The sequence below is a fragment of the Notothenia coriiceps genome, unplaced genomic scaffold, assembly GCF_000735185.1.
Source record: "Notothenia coriiceps isolate Sejong01 unplaced genomic scaffold, NC01 NC01_scaffold00011600, whole genome shotgun sequence".
NCBI lineage: Eukaryota > Metazoa > Chordata > Actinopteri > Perciformes > Nototheniidae > Notothenia > Notothenia coriiceps.
The window spans coordinates 23,352-36,780 of record NW_011344301.1 but is presented as its reverse complement, the minus strand read 5'-3'; the positions used below and the strand labels follow the sequence as shown (position 1 = coordinate 36,780).

The window sequence follows — 13,429 nt, the reverse complement described above, 5'->3', positions numbered from 1 at the left end:
AAATCATTTGTCCACAGGGCAGCTTTTACACAGCGAGACAGAATGGGAGTAAAACTGCAGACACACAAACATAGGAGGAAGTGATAAAACTGATAAAACTTACTTTCCTCTTCATTGGCATGAACAAATGATGCTGCTCTTGACAGAACATCCAGTGGTGTCTCCATGCTTGGATGCCTATGGGACAGAGGGGAGGGCACTGTCAACATGTGTGGCTTTCATCTCTTAAACAATTAAAAAGTTAATATCTGATAGAGGCCAGTTTATTAAGAGCTCGAGTCGTAACATTTGAAACACATTCAGACACCAGAATCAATCAATATCTGAGTGTTGGTAGACACCAAATTGTTTGAGAAATAGCCTTTTTTTAATGAAAAAACATTTAATGAAATACGGTCAACCGATCAGTTCTTAATGTCTAAGGTCTAAGTAGAAGTATTCCCTGATTTGATGTGATTTGCACAAACTAAATGACTGACTAAAACATTTGAAACAATTATTTTCAAAGAGATATTTTACCAATGCATTTCTCAGTCGAATCATCTGTTAGAAAAATGTCATAACCATAATCAAGAGGCTGGAATCAGTACATTTTGGCTTTCAAAAATTGACTTTCACAATAATCAATAATAGTTGTGGATAAGTATTCTGTTGAACAACCAATGGATTAATAAACTAAACTTGTTATACTTATTATACCTTGGCATAATGCTTCTCCAATTGTACTTTAGTTAAGTTTGAATGAAGAACTTATTTGTAGTAATGCTCCCTTTAAATGGTATTAATACTAGTTAATTGTTACTGTATAGTTTGATTTAATAATTGTGACCTTCCTGTGAAAGTTAGGCTCTGTCCTCCAAATAGTTTTAGCACTTTTGGGGATTTGTTTGTCCTTCAGTGCTGAGCCTTCAGTTTAGCTGTGCTATGAGAGGCAATTGTGGAGAAAACGCTTCAGCGCGCTTCTCTTCCCTCTTTCTGCATTCCTGAGATACCTTTCCCTCATTTCTACAGGAAAAAAGCGTTTTGAGAACGATAGCAATACGAACTTACTACTGCAAATTCAGACTTAACTGCAAACGTTCCAGGTGTGTTGTCCTGTATCACGTCACAACACGGCACGGTTTACTTGGTGCGCCCAAAGAAACGCCACAAACTTTTATAGGACCATGACCCGGGCAAAAATGAAAGCGATTATTATTATTAGCAGCAAGTGCGTCCACTTTTATTCCCACCAGTGCTGCAGGCTATCTATATCAGCCTGACTCAGTGCTTCCTCATCGTTCTTTTAAGATCTATCCAAAGGAACCTATCGCTTCTTACTTCAGTGATTAGTTTGACTCCTCTCCACAACAACCACAGAAGGGACACAAATCCCCAGATCCCTGGAGAAAAGCATGCTGTTTCCTGACAAGAGAAAGTTAGGGAACCCGCAAATCTGCTCCACGTCGTGAATGAAATTTCAACCTTAGTAAAACGAGGCGGATATTATCCCAGCCATGTGTTTACAAAGCTGTCTCCATACACATGCTGACTATTTCACAAAAATAAACGGACTGAATTCGTAGCGTTGGACTCAAGAAAAAGAGCGCACTATCACCCTACAAACCCGAAACAAGTCAGTCAGACTTCATGACTGAAGCACATACCTCCTTCAAACGCCACTTTGGTATCGTCCAGTATGATAGTATCCACACAGGAAAACAAAAACAAGACGTATATTCCAACGAGACACAAAACAAAAGGCGGCGGTTACACGGGGCAGTACGAGGGGAGACAATAGTAGCAGTCGGGACAAACTTGGTTGTAGGCTAAACGAGGAAGAGGAGGAGGTGGTGGAGGAGGGAGGAGGAGGAGGGAGGAGGAGGAGGGAGCAGGGCAGGAATGCCTGGAATGATGGAATTCAGTTCCTAGCAGGTGGTGAAAGTAAAGCGCGTTGATTGGTGGAGCACTGCAGCGATGATATCAGCATATATTATGTTAATGACGCATTGCATCACGTCCCCTGAAGGTTAGGCTGCTGTCACTGTTTACCTCTCAGGAGTCTTGTGAAACATTTAGCAGGTGATTAAGGAGAGCTCCCTCCCTTAACAGCCACTTTATAAGTCACCTATGTAGGCTATAAGCCAGTCAGTTAACCATCAACCTTTCAGTTTATTATTTTAATCTTCCTTAGTTGTTATTCTTAAACTGCATATTCTATTATACATTATTGTGTCAATGTTAACATTACACGACACATATATTTAGCCCCATACTTAGCTTTTATAATTAATATTAAATGGATAAGTAATAACACTATATTGTAGTTGTATGCAGTCATGTAATGGTGCTAATGAAGAAATAATATCTGCTCACAACTACATTTATATTAGTGCAGACATATTTTGAATGCTTGATGACTTATTTCACATTCTACAGTGGTCACAATAGAGGTCGAATGATCCCATTCGGTGTTTAAGTGGAATATTAATCATGCACCACTGAGGTATTTTATCTTATGTTATGTTTTAGGTTTTTTGGCCTAGTAAATACACAGAGATTCATTAAAAAAAATGCAGTGAAAGACAGGACACAATCATTTGTCCATAACTGAAGTCAGTTGTGAAGCATGACTCATGCGGAAGTTTCTAATTAAAAAGTGGAAAAAAAGAAAACAAGTAACAGGGAGTGGTGCTGTTTGCATACTGATGCCGATGGGATGAAACAGGACAGTGTATAAGTATGACAACACTGATTAAAAGAAAATCTTTTTTTTTTTAAAAAGAGAAAATCCTCCCATTAAATTACGATTTTATTAAATTATGATAATCTTTTTTTAATGGCCAATTTCGACATACATTAGGAGACCTGTCTTGTATTCAAAGCAACGAGTTATGACAACAATTATAGCTTTTTTCCAGTTTGAGACCAGGGAATTATGCCTAAATTGCACTAAATTCAATACAGTCATTAGTATTGTCATTAATTACATCTGAGCTTTTCTTGCTATGAAGTCTAAATATCTGAAGTGAAAAACATCTATGAATATGATCAATTTTGACCAATTAATTGTTACCTTTTTATTATACAGTAAGAAAAATACTAAAATAATGTTCTCAAAATAAATTTATAAAATTGTAGTTCACTTCAAATATGTCAGTCTAGTAAGCTCTAAATGAATCCCTCCGGGTTGTAGAAAATCAGGAATCCAAATTGAGTAATTCAAGAGAATCTAATGAGGAATAGGAATAACATATGACAGGCAATCCTTATGAAGTAGATGTTGACGTTTCAAAGCATACAAGATATGATGTTCAGAATTGAATCCACAAACCCTCTGTAACTAGTCCTTGCAATGTGCTTCAATACATGAAATAATAAAACTCTAAAACCTACTAAGAACAGAGTCATGCTAATTGATGTCGAATAAATGTTTTATTAAATTGATATTTCAAAGACCAAAGCAAGTTATCAGGAGGGAAAGTAATCAGAATTTCCACATTAAAGAACTCCTGTTGTCTTAATGCCCAGCTTATAGCAAGGTGGCAGTGAAGTAATGAAAGATTGGAGATCTTGAGTTAGTTTAGGATAAAAAGTGAGTGCCCACATCTGTAGACAGTTCAATAAAGCCCTCTCTCTGCAAAAGATGAAAGTGACCCACATAAATATCTTTTTAATCTCCAAGCTGCCCGTCATATGGCTGTCCACACAGAAAATGGATCTTACACTATACCATAATTCAAAAGTGTCATTATGCGGAAAGGTTCCATCTGTAGAAACATTAAATGTCAGCCCTAATTCAGACAGGCTCTTGAAATGTCACCCTTTGTTCGTACAACTTCTATGTATTGCATGATAAAGGGCAGTTAGTCTACACTTTTCAAACACAGACCCGCACAGTGATCCCCTTCATGGAGGCTATAAGGTGATATAACAGGAGGTAAGTGTGTGATTCTTTCAGCAGTGTGTCAGGGTAAAAATTGAAGGATGGAAGTTCGTTGTTGTGCGGACAGTTTATAGAGAAACAGCTGGTGAACAGACAGGATCAGGACATCTGTGAGACTGAAGGCTTCCTTCTCCAGCCCTTCCACATCTTCATCAGCTTCTTGGAGCTGTACGACACCGTCTTCCATAAGCCTGTGGAGGACATACTTAACTTTAACAAACACATTAAAGTAACACTATATTAACTATTCTTAATACATAGTGGAAGACATCTTGACATTATAAATGTTTTCTTGCCGAGAGTTAGATTGACAACCTTCTTGTATCTGTACAGCAGATATTAAGCTACAGCCTGCAACCTGTTAGCTTAGCACAAATACTCTCTAAAGGGGTAAAAAACTAGCCTAATTATGTCCAAACGTAATAAAATACACTTTCCAGCACCTATTAATTGAACACATTTTTCATACATATTAAACAAATGTTTATGCTGTTAAAGTGAATTTGTTACCTTTTGACAGAGCCATGCAGGTGTGCTGTCTTTATTCTAAGCTAAGTGTTTTAGCTCCAATGTTAGCATACAAACATGAGAGTACTATTAATATTCTTCTGTAACTCTGGGCATGCAAATAAATAAGTGTATTCCTTAAACTATGAGTGCTTACCAGCTGTAGCAATCCCTTTGATACTCTGTGTTATACTGGAGGTTTTCACTATAGATGAGATACCTGAGAAGAAGCAAAAACATATTATTCATTTGTAGCCTAATCCTACCTTATTTAATGTTCACCACACACAATATCACCCGTTATCTGTAGCATTTAGTGAATTTGAATGAAACATCCTAAGTATCATTCTCCTTCTTTCTCTGCCTGCCTGCCCCTCTCTCTTTTCTACATCCATAACTGATTCTTTAGTCCGAACCTTGTTGAACGACAGCTCCGCAGTCCGGGTCCTGAGCCACCTGCAGCAGGATCTCCTCCACATCTCGGTTTTTCCCCGGAGGATCCACCAGCTTTGTAATCCTTTGCTGAAGGGTCCGAGGCAATGCCATTAGCTGGATAAACTGACCCTCTGGGCTTTTGTCAACCTGCAGGCACAACAAAAAAAAAAAGAATAAACTTGAATGGCAGCCAGAGAGTTCAGACCACCATCGAGACCAGCGTGGTGCATTCAAATTCTCCTCAGAATGTCCCCATTTTCTTGAGTTGGGAAGTTGTTCTAACAACTTTGGTCTTCGTGAGCAAAGTTGATACAACAGGAATGTTCCAAAGGTTTTTTTTTTGTATTTTATTGCTTGGAGCGTTTAAACAACGTGTTATTATTGTATTTGTAAACTTGAGGGGTTTGTATCCAACTCAAAATGAAAGCAGCACAAATCCCCTATAAGTGAAACATAATAAATGCACCTGTCAAGTTATTCACATCCGCTCCAAAAGGTTATTGGTTTTTCCTTTGCCTGTAGCTTTTTCTTAATCCTACTGACAGTAGCTTGATAAATCGGCCAGACAATGCACAATCTCAACTATCAGATCCACAGATCTCTTGTGAGAAGTCAACAAAAATGTAGACCGATAACCAGAGTGCATTGTTATTGCAGGTATTAATGCATATCAAGATAATCCAACTACCATGTTTAGTAGAAATGATTGGAGTGGGAGAAACTTTAAATACTCAACAATTAAAACATCACAGCCTTGCAACAAGATGCATGACTGAGAGAAATATTTGAGATAATACACTGCCAGTAGTCGGAAACATCACTGTACAAAGTTTAGAGTTGGTTTGTGCATGGAAGCATTGTTGTTCACTGTGCAAGTTGTGTAACTCACACACTTTACACCCTCCTAACCACTCATTCCTGTTTTTCCAGGCTGGTGTGACCAGTATTTACTTGGTAAAACAAGGAGTGGTGGCAAAGTTAAAATAAATTATGAAAATAAACCTTACACCAATAAATTGAAGAGAAATATGTACTCATGCCAATAAATGTGCAAACAGACACGTACACACATCTCCCATGTAATAATCATTAACACAGTAAGTCCCACAGGTTATACCCTATTTAGAGTTTACTGCCAAGTCTTTGACAACACCTTGTACAACTCAGGTCAAAGCTTTGTTCCTATTTTCACTGAAAAGGCAGGAATAATGTATTTTTTAAGTTAGTAAAAGGAAGCATTTTATGACAATAATGAATGCCTGTATGTTTTTGCAAATAGTTCTGTAACATATCTAAAATATCACATTATTACATTTGAAATGCATTCTGTCAAGTTGGTATTAAATCTCGGTTTATACATCAAATGCCTTGAAAATTCACAAAAGATTAATATGAAGAATTAACCGTAAGAGTAGCTATTCACATGGATATTTGAGACAGGCATTTTAAACAAGGAGAAACTGAAGACAAAGCACATTGTTGCTCACATATCAGGTGAGATGATTAAAGTGTGGTAGGTGAGCGCATTTGTGTGTGACATTCTTTACCTCCAGTTGCCCTTGTTGAGATTTGTACACCACTTGAGGGCAGTCCCGTAGGATGTTGCTGTACAGAATCCGGAAGTGCTGAATGTTGTCTTTGACGATATTGGCCACCTTGGATTTATCTTCTCCGATCACCATTCTAAAATCCCCTGAGAAGGCACAGACAAAATGTTTTCCCTTAAGCGTTAAATACTTTACAGTTTTAATCTACTCTACGCTGTACTAAGATGAGATAAGATAAGCTTTTATTGATCCCCAGAGGGTGTTTCAGGAGCAGGGCTGTAACACACGCTGAGATGTTAAACATCTGATGTTCAGTTTCCAGTTTAAAAAAAATGGAGTGATCCATGTTCATTACTTTACCTTCTGCTTCTGTAACTCATGAATCTATATGGTAACACTCCCTTTGTAAGCACATTCTTAGCATGTCAATATTTTATAGGAGCAACATTAACTGTCACATTATCTGTACAAATCAACACCATTAGTTGTGGGAAATAGAACCATCAGTCTTATAAATGTTATAGATACACCAGTCAACTGATTCAGAACCCTGCTGAGGGCACTGTACTTGCATTAATATCAAAAAGCCAAAAGAAACCGGATATAATTATCAGTTCTTTTTATAACAACAGTAATAAGTGTGTGTGCAAGTGGGAGAGAATTAGAAAAGTGAACTTAGTTTCACATCTCTGTCTGGACTCCTCTTCTCTGTATAAGTAATACAACTGATTTGGTCATCTTGTGTCGAAGCCTGTATGCATCTTATGAATGTGTATGTGTTTAATCTTCTTCCAGCTTTTGTCGTAGTACGAGCAAGTTACCAGCATAAGAGAGCCCAGCTATCTGCATGAAGAGGTCCTCCTCACTGAAGCTCTCTGGCAGCATGAGGAAGGAGGCTGTCACAGCACTCTTCAGGTTGGCCACCAGAGCAGCACGGAGCTTTCCATTCTCATTCTGCAGCAGCATTTTCACCTGCGTGGGTACACAAAGACACACATGTTCATGGATGCAAACATAAAACACACATATGCAACACCTGAAGATTTAAGTGAATAGGTATTCAAATGTGAAAATGTCTGTCAGGAATTCTTTAATGAAATGAACATTTAACTGTTATTTTAATTAACTTTTGTCAAAGAAAATGATTCATGATACTGACTGGTTTGTGAAGTCGTCCAGCAACATACATGGTCTTCCAGTGCATCAGGTCATCTATGAGGCACTCTGTACCTATCACACCATATTTGATGATCTAAAAGGAAGAGGAGAAGTTTATTAAAAGTTAACAAAGTCTAGCTAGACAACAACAACACAACAACCTTGAATACAGTTTCAGGATGTGGAGGAAAAGCAAATGCATGTTATTTTTATGTATTATTTCCTGATATGCTTTATAGATTATTTATTCATGTAGATTGTACAAAGTTTTGGCAATACTGTATGTCATTACGGTCATGCTAATAAAGCTATTTGAAATAAAAAATAGAAGATCATTATTTCTGCTAAAAACCTTCTGCTGCTTAAATCAAACACTTAAATCCGACCAAGCACAAAAACATGACTGCTTATGACACACATATGGAGAAATTATTATTAACAACATCTCGACAGCTTCTACATGAGAAAAAAAAGTCATTGTGGACTGTAGCGTTGGTGCAGGAAAAAAGCATTAAATGTATAAATCTAGAGAAGTCCTTTACCCTCCCGTCCACAGGCACCAGTGTGTTGTAGTATACAGACGCCCCATGGTCATTTTGCACGGAGCTGATGGTTGTTGGGCCCAGCAGCTTGAGGATGGAGTAGTGTTTGCGATTCTGCAGCAGATTCATGGTGTGCCATGTCACTGGATCGTCCACAGCAAATACAAAATCAAGCATGTTTTTCTGAAAGCATTAAAAAGGTAAACACAACGGTATTACATTTTGTTGTTCAAGTAATTAAGATACATCTCTAACATTAACTGTAGTTTATCATCTTTCATTGAAATCATATTGAGATCCAATCATGTTCTGTTTCGCAAATTAATAAAACTGAGCAAATTCTAACACCACCAATGTTTATCACTTCATACACTTGGGACATATACTAAGCCTCAAATGTAAATGCCTTTAACCTAAAAATATGTACATTTCAGTGTGTCTGTCTGTCTGTCTGTCTGTCTGTCTGTGTGTGTGTGTGAGGGGCTAAAACCCCACAAAGCCCTGTAACATGGGACAATAACAATAACAACAACAACAACAACAACAACGGAGTGCAGGAAATACATCACAAGAGATAAGTGTCTCCTTCACTGAAAATGGACCATTATTCGGACATTTATTTAAGCATTGGCATGCTAGATAGCCTGTAGTTCACTGTTGTACAATTAACTTACAGTGCAAGTTTCAATGTTGTGATCAGAGTTCACAGTAATGTCACTTACCCCCATTTGACCTTGGTTGGTGCCTTGTTGTTTGAAAACGCCAGATCCATAAGCAAAAGCTAAACTGAAGTCCTGTGGAAACTGTGATAAGATCCGTCTGTAGACCACGCCGGTGTTATTTAGAGCTGGAATACTCATTTTGAACTAGTTGTAGATAGCTTTCCAGCAACAACACAAGCTCGGCTAAAAGCGGAGTAATCGACTAGATGAAGAGTAAAAAGAAGCTTCGGCCACATAAACTAAGAGATACATTTCAGACTGAAAGTATCAGTGACAGTAAATACGACTGCATGCCTGAGAAGCACTAAAATTGAGACTTTTATCGTGCATCAGCAGGTCAGTTTGTCAGCTGTGCGCTTGACAGTCGACTTAAATTGACGTCACTGTTCACGCTCCCGCCTGGAGGCTCATGGGAAATTGAGTTCGACATGGAAGGTAAGCAAACTGAGCGGTTAAACTGCGAAAATACCGACTATTGTCATTGTGCGTGATATTTTGCATGTAGTTGCGTTTATGGTCGATTACACTTGTGATTTATATGCTGGGCAACACACTGCATCTTTTTACAACAGTTTTAGTACATTTTAACAGCTCTATATTCAACCAGCAGAGGGAGGTTTTCGACCAAGTTTAGCTAGGTGGAAATGAGGTAATGCTGATTTATATGGAGGGCCGTGTGCACTCAGATCAGAAGGTACCTGCAGCAGCCAGGGTCTGCTGCTGTGTTGTGTTATGTGAAGTCCCACCAAAAGGAATAGTTAAAAAGGAGTTTTTACTGAACTCTAGGAAGATTTGAAACCACACGGATTGTATTTCCTTCTCTTTTTACTTTTTGCTAACCTTTGTTATCTCATATAATAAATCACAATAGCTACATGTATGTGCATGTAAATGTATGCATGTGTTAAGGCGTTAACTTGACATTTTTAAAAGCCGGATTTTGTTTGGGCTTTTCATTTAATTTCTATCCTCAAGTTTCATTTTCTTTAGAGTGTAAATGTTGTATTCCACTGTACATTTGATAAAAATCTATCTTCATGTATTTAATCATGTGATGGTAGTTATTGCTCTTGTTAAGATCACATTTTAGAGCAGTGTGTGGGGCTTGAAGTACTTTATTGTACATCCTGTGAAACAATGAAAGCAAATACTGCGTTCAAACCTAGTGTGACAAAACTATTCCTTTATATGACAACTTATTGAACTTTGCCTAGAACCAAATAGCAGCTTTAAATCAAAAGACAGCAAGCACATATTTGAAAGTTAAATCAATCTGGACTGAGTGTGAAATTCATCTGACAATACTACTGCAGCCTTGCAATTCAAAAAAGTCTATAATCATTCTTCCCCCCTTCATAAACCGCCCATGTTAACATCTATTTGGATGAATTAATATTGAATGTAGTCTTATGACATTTAGCGATATGTCCGCAGAGCCTAATGGGATTGTCAAGAGTTGGACAAATATTATCTTCTCAGTCAATACTGTGAGCCAATGTTTCAGCTAAATGAATAATGATAAGGTCATCTCACTGAATCCTGACTAACACGCTCACTCTGTGAAAGTGCCTTCATTCAGCGACAGTGAAGCACCAGTGGAATTACAAATACACATTTGTAAAATAATTCAGTATACTAGTACATCCTCTTAATGTGGAATTAATGGTTATGCTCAGACAAGTATATTAATCCATATAAGCCTTGTGCTAGCCTACAGTCATTTCCTCCTCCCTGTTTCTTAAAATTAGTGTTGCTGTTATGTTGTGAATCTATATCATCATCCTTATATGATACATGATTTCATGCATGTTAAAGGAGTCAAACACTATTTCAGGTTTCCGTTATTTTTGTGTGTGTAATTTGTGTTGTAACAGTAGTAGCATGTTGAAAAGTAAACTGACATGGCTGATTTAAAGCTGCAAAATAGAATTTGGTTATTAATGAGTGACGTTGACATTTAGCGTTATTAAGTTAATAAAGGTGATGTGTTGGCAAACAACTAGCACTCATTTGGCTATATGTCTGAACACACAACAAACAATCTTGAAATCCAATTTACTTTAGCACTCTGCTGGTACTCTTCCCCCTCATGAGAAAATACCAGACTCTTAAAGGTGGGGTATATCATTTATATCAGAAACACTTTTTGTTATATTCCATGGAATAATCTTAAAGGTGACCTATCATGCAAAATGCACTTTTGTACGTCTTTCATACATGAATATGTGTCCCCGATGTTCCAGGGAACTCACCAAGTGTCAGAAAACACAACCCTCTCTATTTTCCTCCATACCCAAATCTCTAAAAAAGGGGCTGCAACTGATCTGATACAGATTGATCCAGATTTGAACACTTCTATGACGTCACAGAAGTGGCGCTACGGCTATTGGGCCAACTCCACCAATCAGGAGGAGACAGCCACGGAGATTGCAGTTCGAAAGCGCTGGAGACGCTGTAGTACATATGCCAGGCCTGTAGATGCTGCTGTTCTCTCAGAATCAGCCCATGAAATGACAGTGTTAAATTGAGCGAAATGAGGAATGGCTAAAATGCATGATCTGTTTGATATTTTGAAAAATAAAAAGTATAAATATGCCTTATATAGGTATGGTCCTACACTATATTATTCAAATATAACATGATAGGTTTTAACATAAACCATTGATGAAATGACTTCTGTTTTTTAAATCCTTGATAAAGGAAGGAGTAATTGTTACATGTTCGGACACCCATGGTTCGACACACTGCTAAAGAGGTTAACAATTTTCTTTAAGTAGACCAGAATTGAAGATAAATGAATATAATGAGTTATGAAATACATAGAGCTACACAAATCCTAATAATGTTTTGACTCAAGAAAATAATCATATGCACTGTTTTTGCTGCAAGCTGTTCTCCCAGAAGGAATACAAATTAATCAGTGCAGGACTAAATGACTGGAAAATTGACACCAATACTGAAACACACGATAACACTCAAGAACATACTAAACACATGGCATCATGGAAAGAGTTAGAGTGTTTCGATTACACAAAGGGGAAAACTATTGATAGGACTGAGATGGCGCTTACAGACATAGAAAGGAAGAGATGGGCGTGAGGTGGGAAACAAGGTTGGGTCGCCATCATTCAATCATTTGCTGAGAGAAACATGGGCCCTCAGGGAACAATGTGACACCACTCAACAAACCCAACATGGCAACTCCTTAAAGAAGTGGAGCTGATGCAATGTTTGACCCTGTAATGAAAGAACAACGTTGCTAAAGTCAAAAGGGGTGCATGCCATACCACATATCTCGGGAAAAAATATCAAAAGAATCACACACTCTCATCTGGTGTTTAGTGATTGCCAGCGAAAAGCTCCCTAGATGCCCACTGGATACTTGCTACCCAAAAGCTTTTTACAATAGTATTCAGCATCCACAGCTGCATTCTGGAAGCATGCACCACACCTGAAATTAAGCTTGACACCAGAGCAGAGTATCCGGTCAACTAGGGTTGTACGCTGTGAGAGATCAGGCACAAGTAAGTTCAGAGCACTCTTAGGGGTTCAGTGACAGGCGAGCGACATATGATCAAATAGCGAGGCAGTCTTTGGCTGACAAGTGGGTCCTACCAGCTTCTCCATTTGTCACTGTGTGTGGGTACGACATCCTCAGTAAAGAAAGTCAAACAGGTCGTAAGGTCATGCAGTCTTGTCAAGCAACTTGACATCGCAGTTACCTCCTGAGAAAGACAAAGGGCACCCTGGAAGACTACAGAGCCACTTGGATTGCTCTGCTTGCAGATCCATGCTAAAGACATGGTTAGGACATGGATTGGATGCGTCCTCAATGAGAATAGAGGCTGAGGTCAACCAAGAGGCATCTCTTAGAATCTACCTGATGAGCCAATGCCAATGCCCTAAAAAAGATGGAAGTTACATTTTTCAAACAGGGGGATTATGTTTGCATCACTTCCCCTCAATGAGCGTTTTGAACACCTAAAGAATTCAACAAAGTTTTTGGGGTGCTTGTCAACGTCCCCGAACTGCCCAGAAACGGAGCATGACAAAAGCAGTGTCAAAACCCTGAGTCAACACACCTGAGCTTCTGGCGGACATCAGACCATAGAATGGAAAAGAGTTGGGCACCTGGAGCTGATACTTCCAACCTCCCCTAACCCACAATGACCACCCTGATAACTGTGGTGTTCTTGGAAAAGGAAGAACCTGAGGAGGTTTAATCCATAATATGTGGTGGCTGCAAGATCGCAAGTCACTAATCCAGTGACGTGGCTTCGCAGAAGAAGCTTCTCAAAAGCTGAAGTTAATTAAAACTACCTGAGTTCTAACAATGTCCAAGAACGCCCATGCCATCATCAGCATTAACAAGTGATGTTTCTCTCAGCTGTCATATGAGGGGTGTATCGAGTGACTTGCAGGCAAAAGAATGGCAATTCTGAGTGTTTAAGTCAACAAGTCAGTAAGGTATTATTTATTATACAATATGTGTTTCAAAAACAGAAATGTACTTGTTCTTTTTTTGTATAAATCGTTTTTATGTATTGTTAATATTTTTTCATTGATTTTATTTTATTTATTATTATTTACAAA

At 38.2% G+C, this 13,429-nt stretch overlaps 2 protein-coding genes across 2 annotated transcripts in view; both read right to left on the bottom strand.

The window, feature by feature from the left end:
* Positions 1-1,801, bottom strand: part of vgll4b (vestigial-like family member 4b) — a 34,444-nt gene extending 32,643 nt beyond the window's left edge. The window contains exons 1-2 of the mRNA XM_010772721.1: positions 1,647-1,801; positions 104-177 (exon numbers count right to left, since the gene is read on the bottom strand). Coding sequence (XP_010771023.1) covers positions 104-167 — 64 coding nt within the window. The 5' untranslated portion in view covers positions 168-177; positions 1,647-1,801. The remainder of the gene's footprint in view (positions 1-103; positions 178-1,646) is intronic.
* A 1,282-nt stretch (positions 1,802-3,083) lies between these two features.
* Positions 3,084-9,213, bottom strand: tamm41 (TAM41 mitochondrial translocator assembly and maintenance homolog). The gene is made up of 8 exons (XM_010772719.1): positions 8,837-9,213; positions 8,115-8,297; positions 7,574-7,666; positions 7,236-7,386; positions 6,415-6,560; positions 4,849-5,014; positions 4,590-4,652; positions 3,084-4,116 (listed from the first exon to the last, which is right to left on the bottom strand). The coding sequence occupies exons 1-8, from the start codon at positions 8,972-8,974 to the stop codon at positions 4,025-4,027; spliced, it is 1,032 nt and encodes a 343-aa protein (XP_010771021.1). The 5' UTR covers positions 8,975-9,213; the 3' UTR covers positions 3,084-4,024.
* Positions 9,214-13,429: the final 4,216 nt, after the last annotated feature.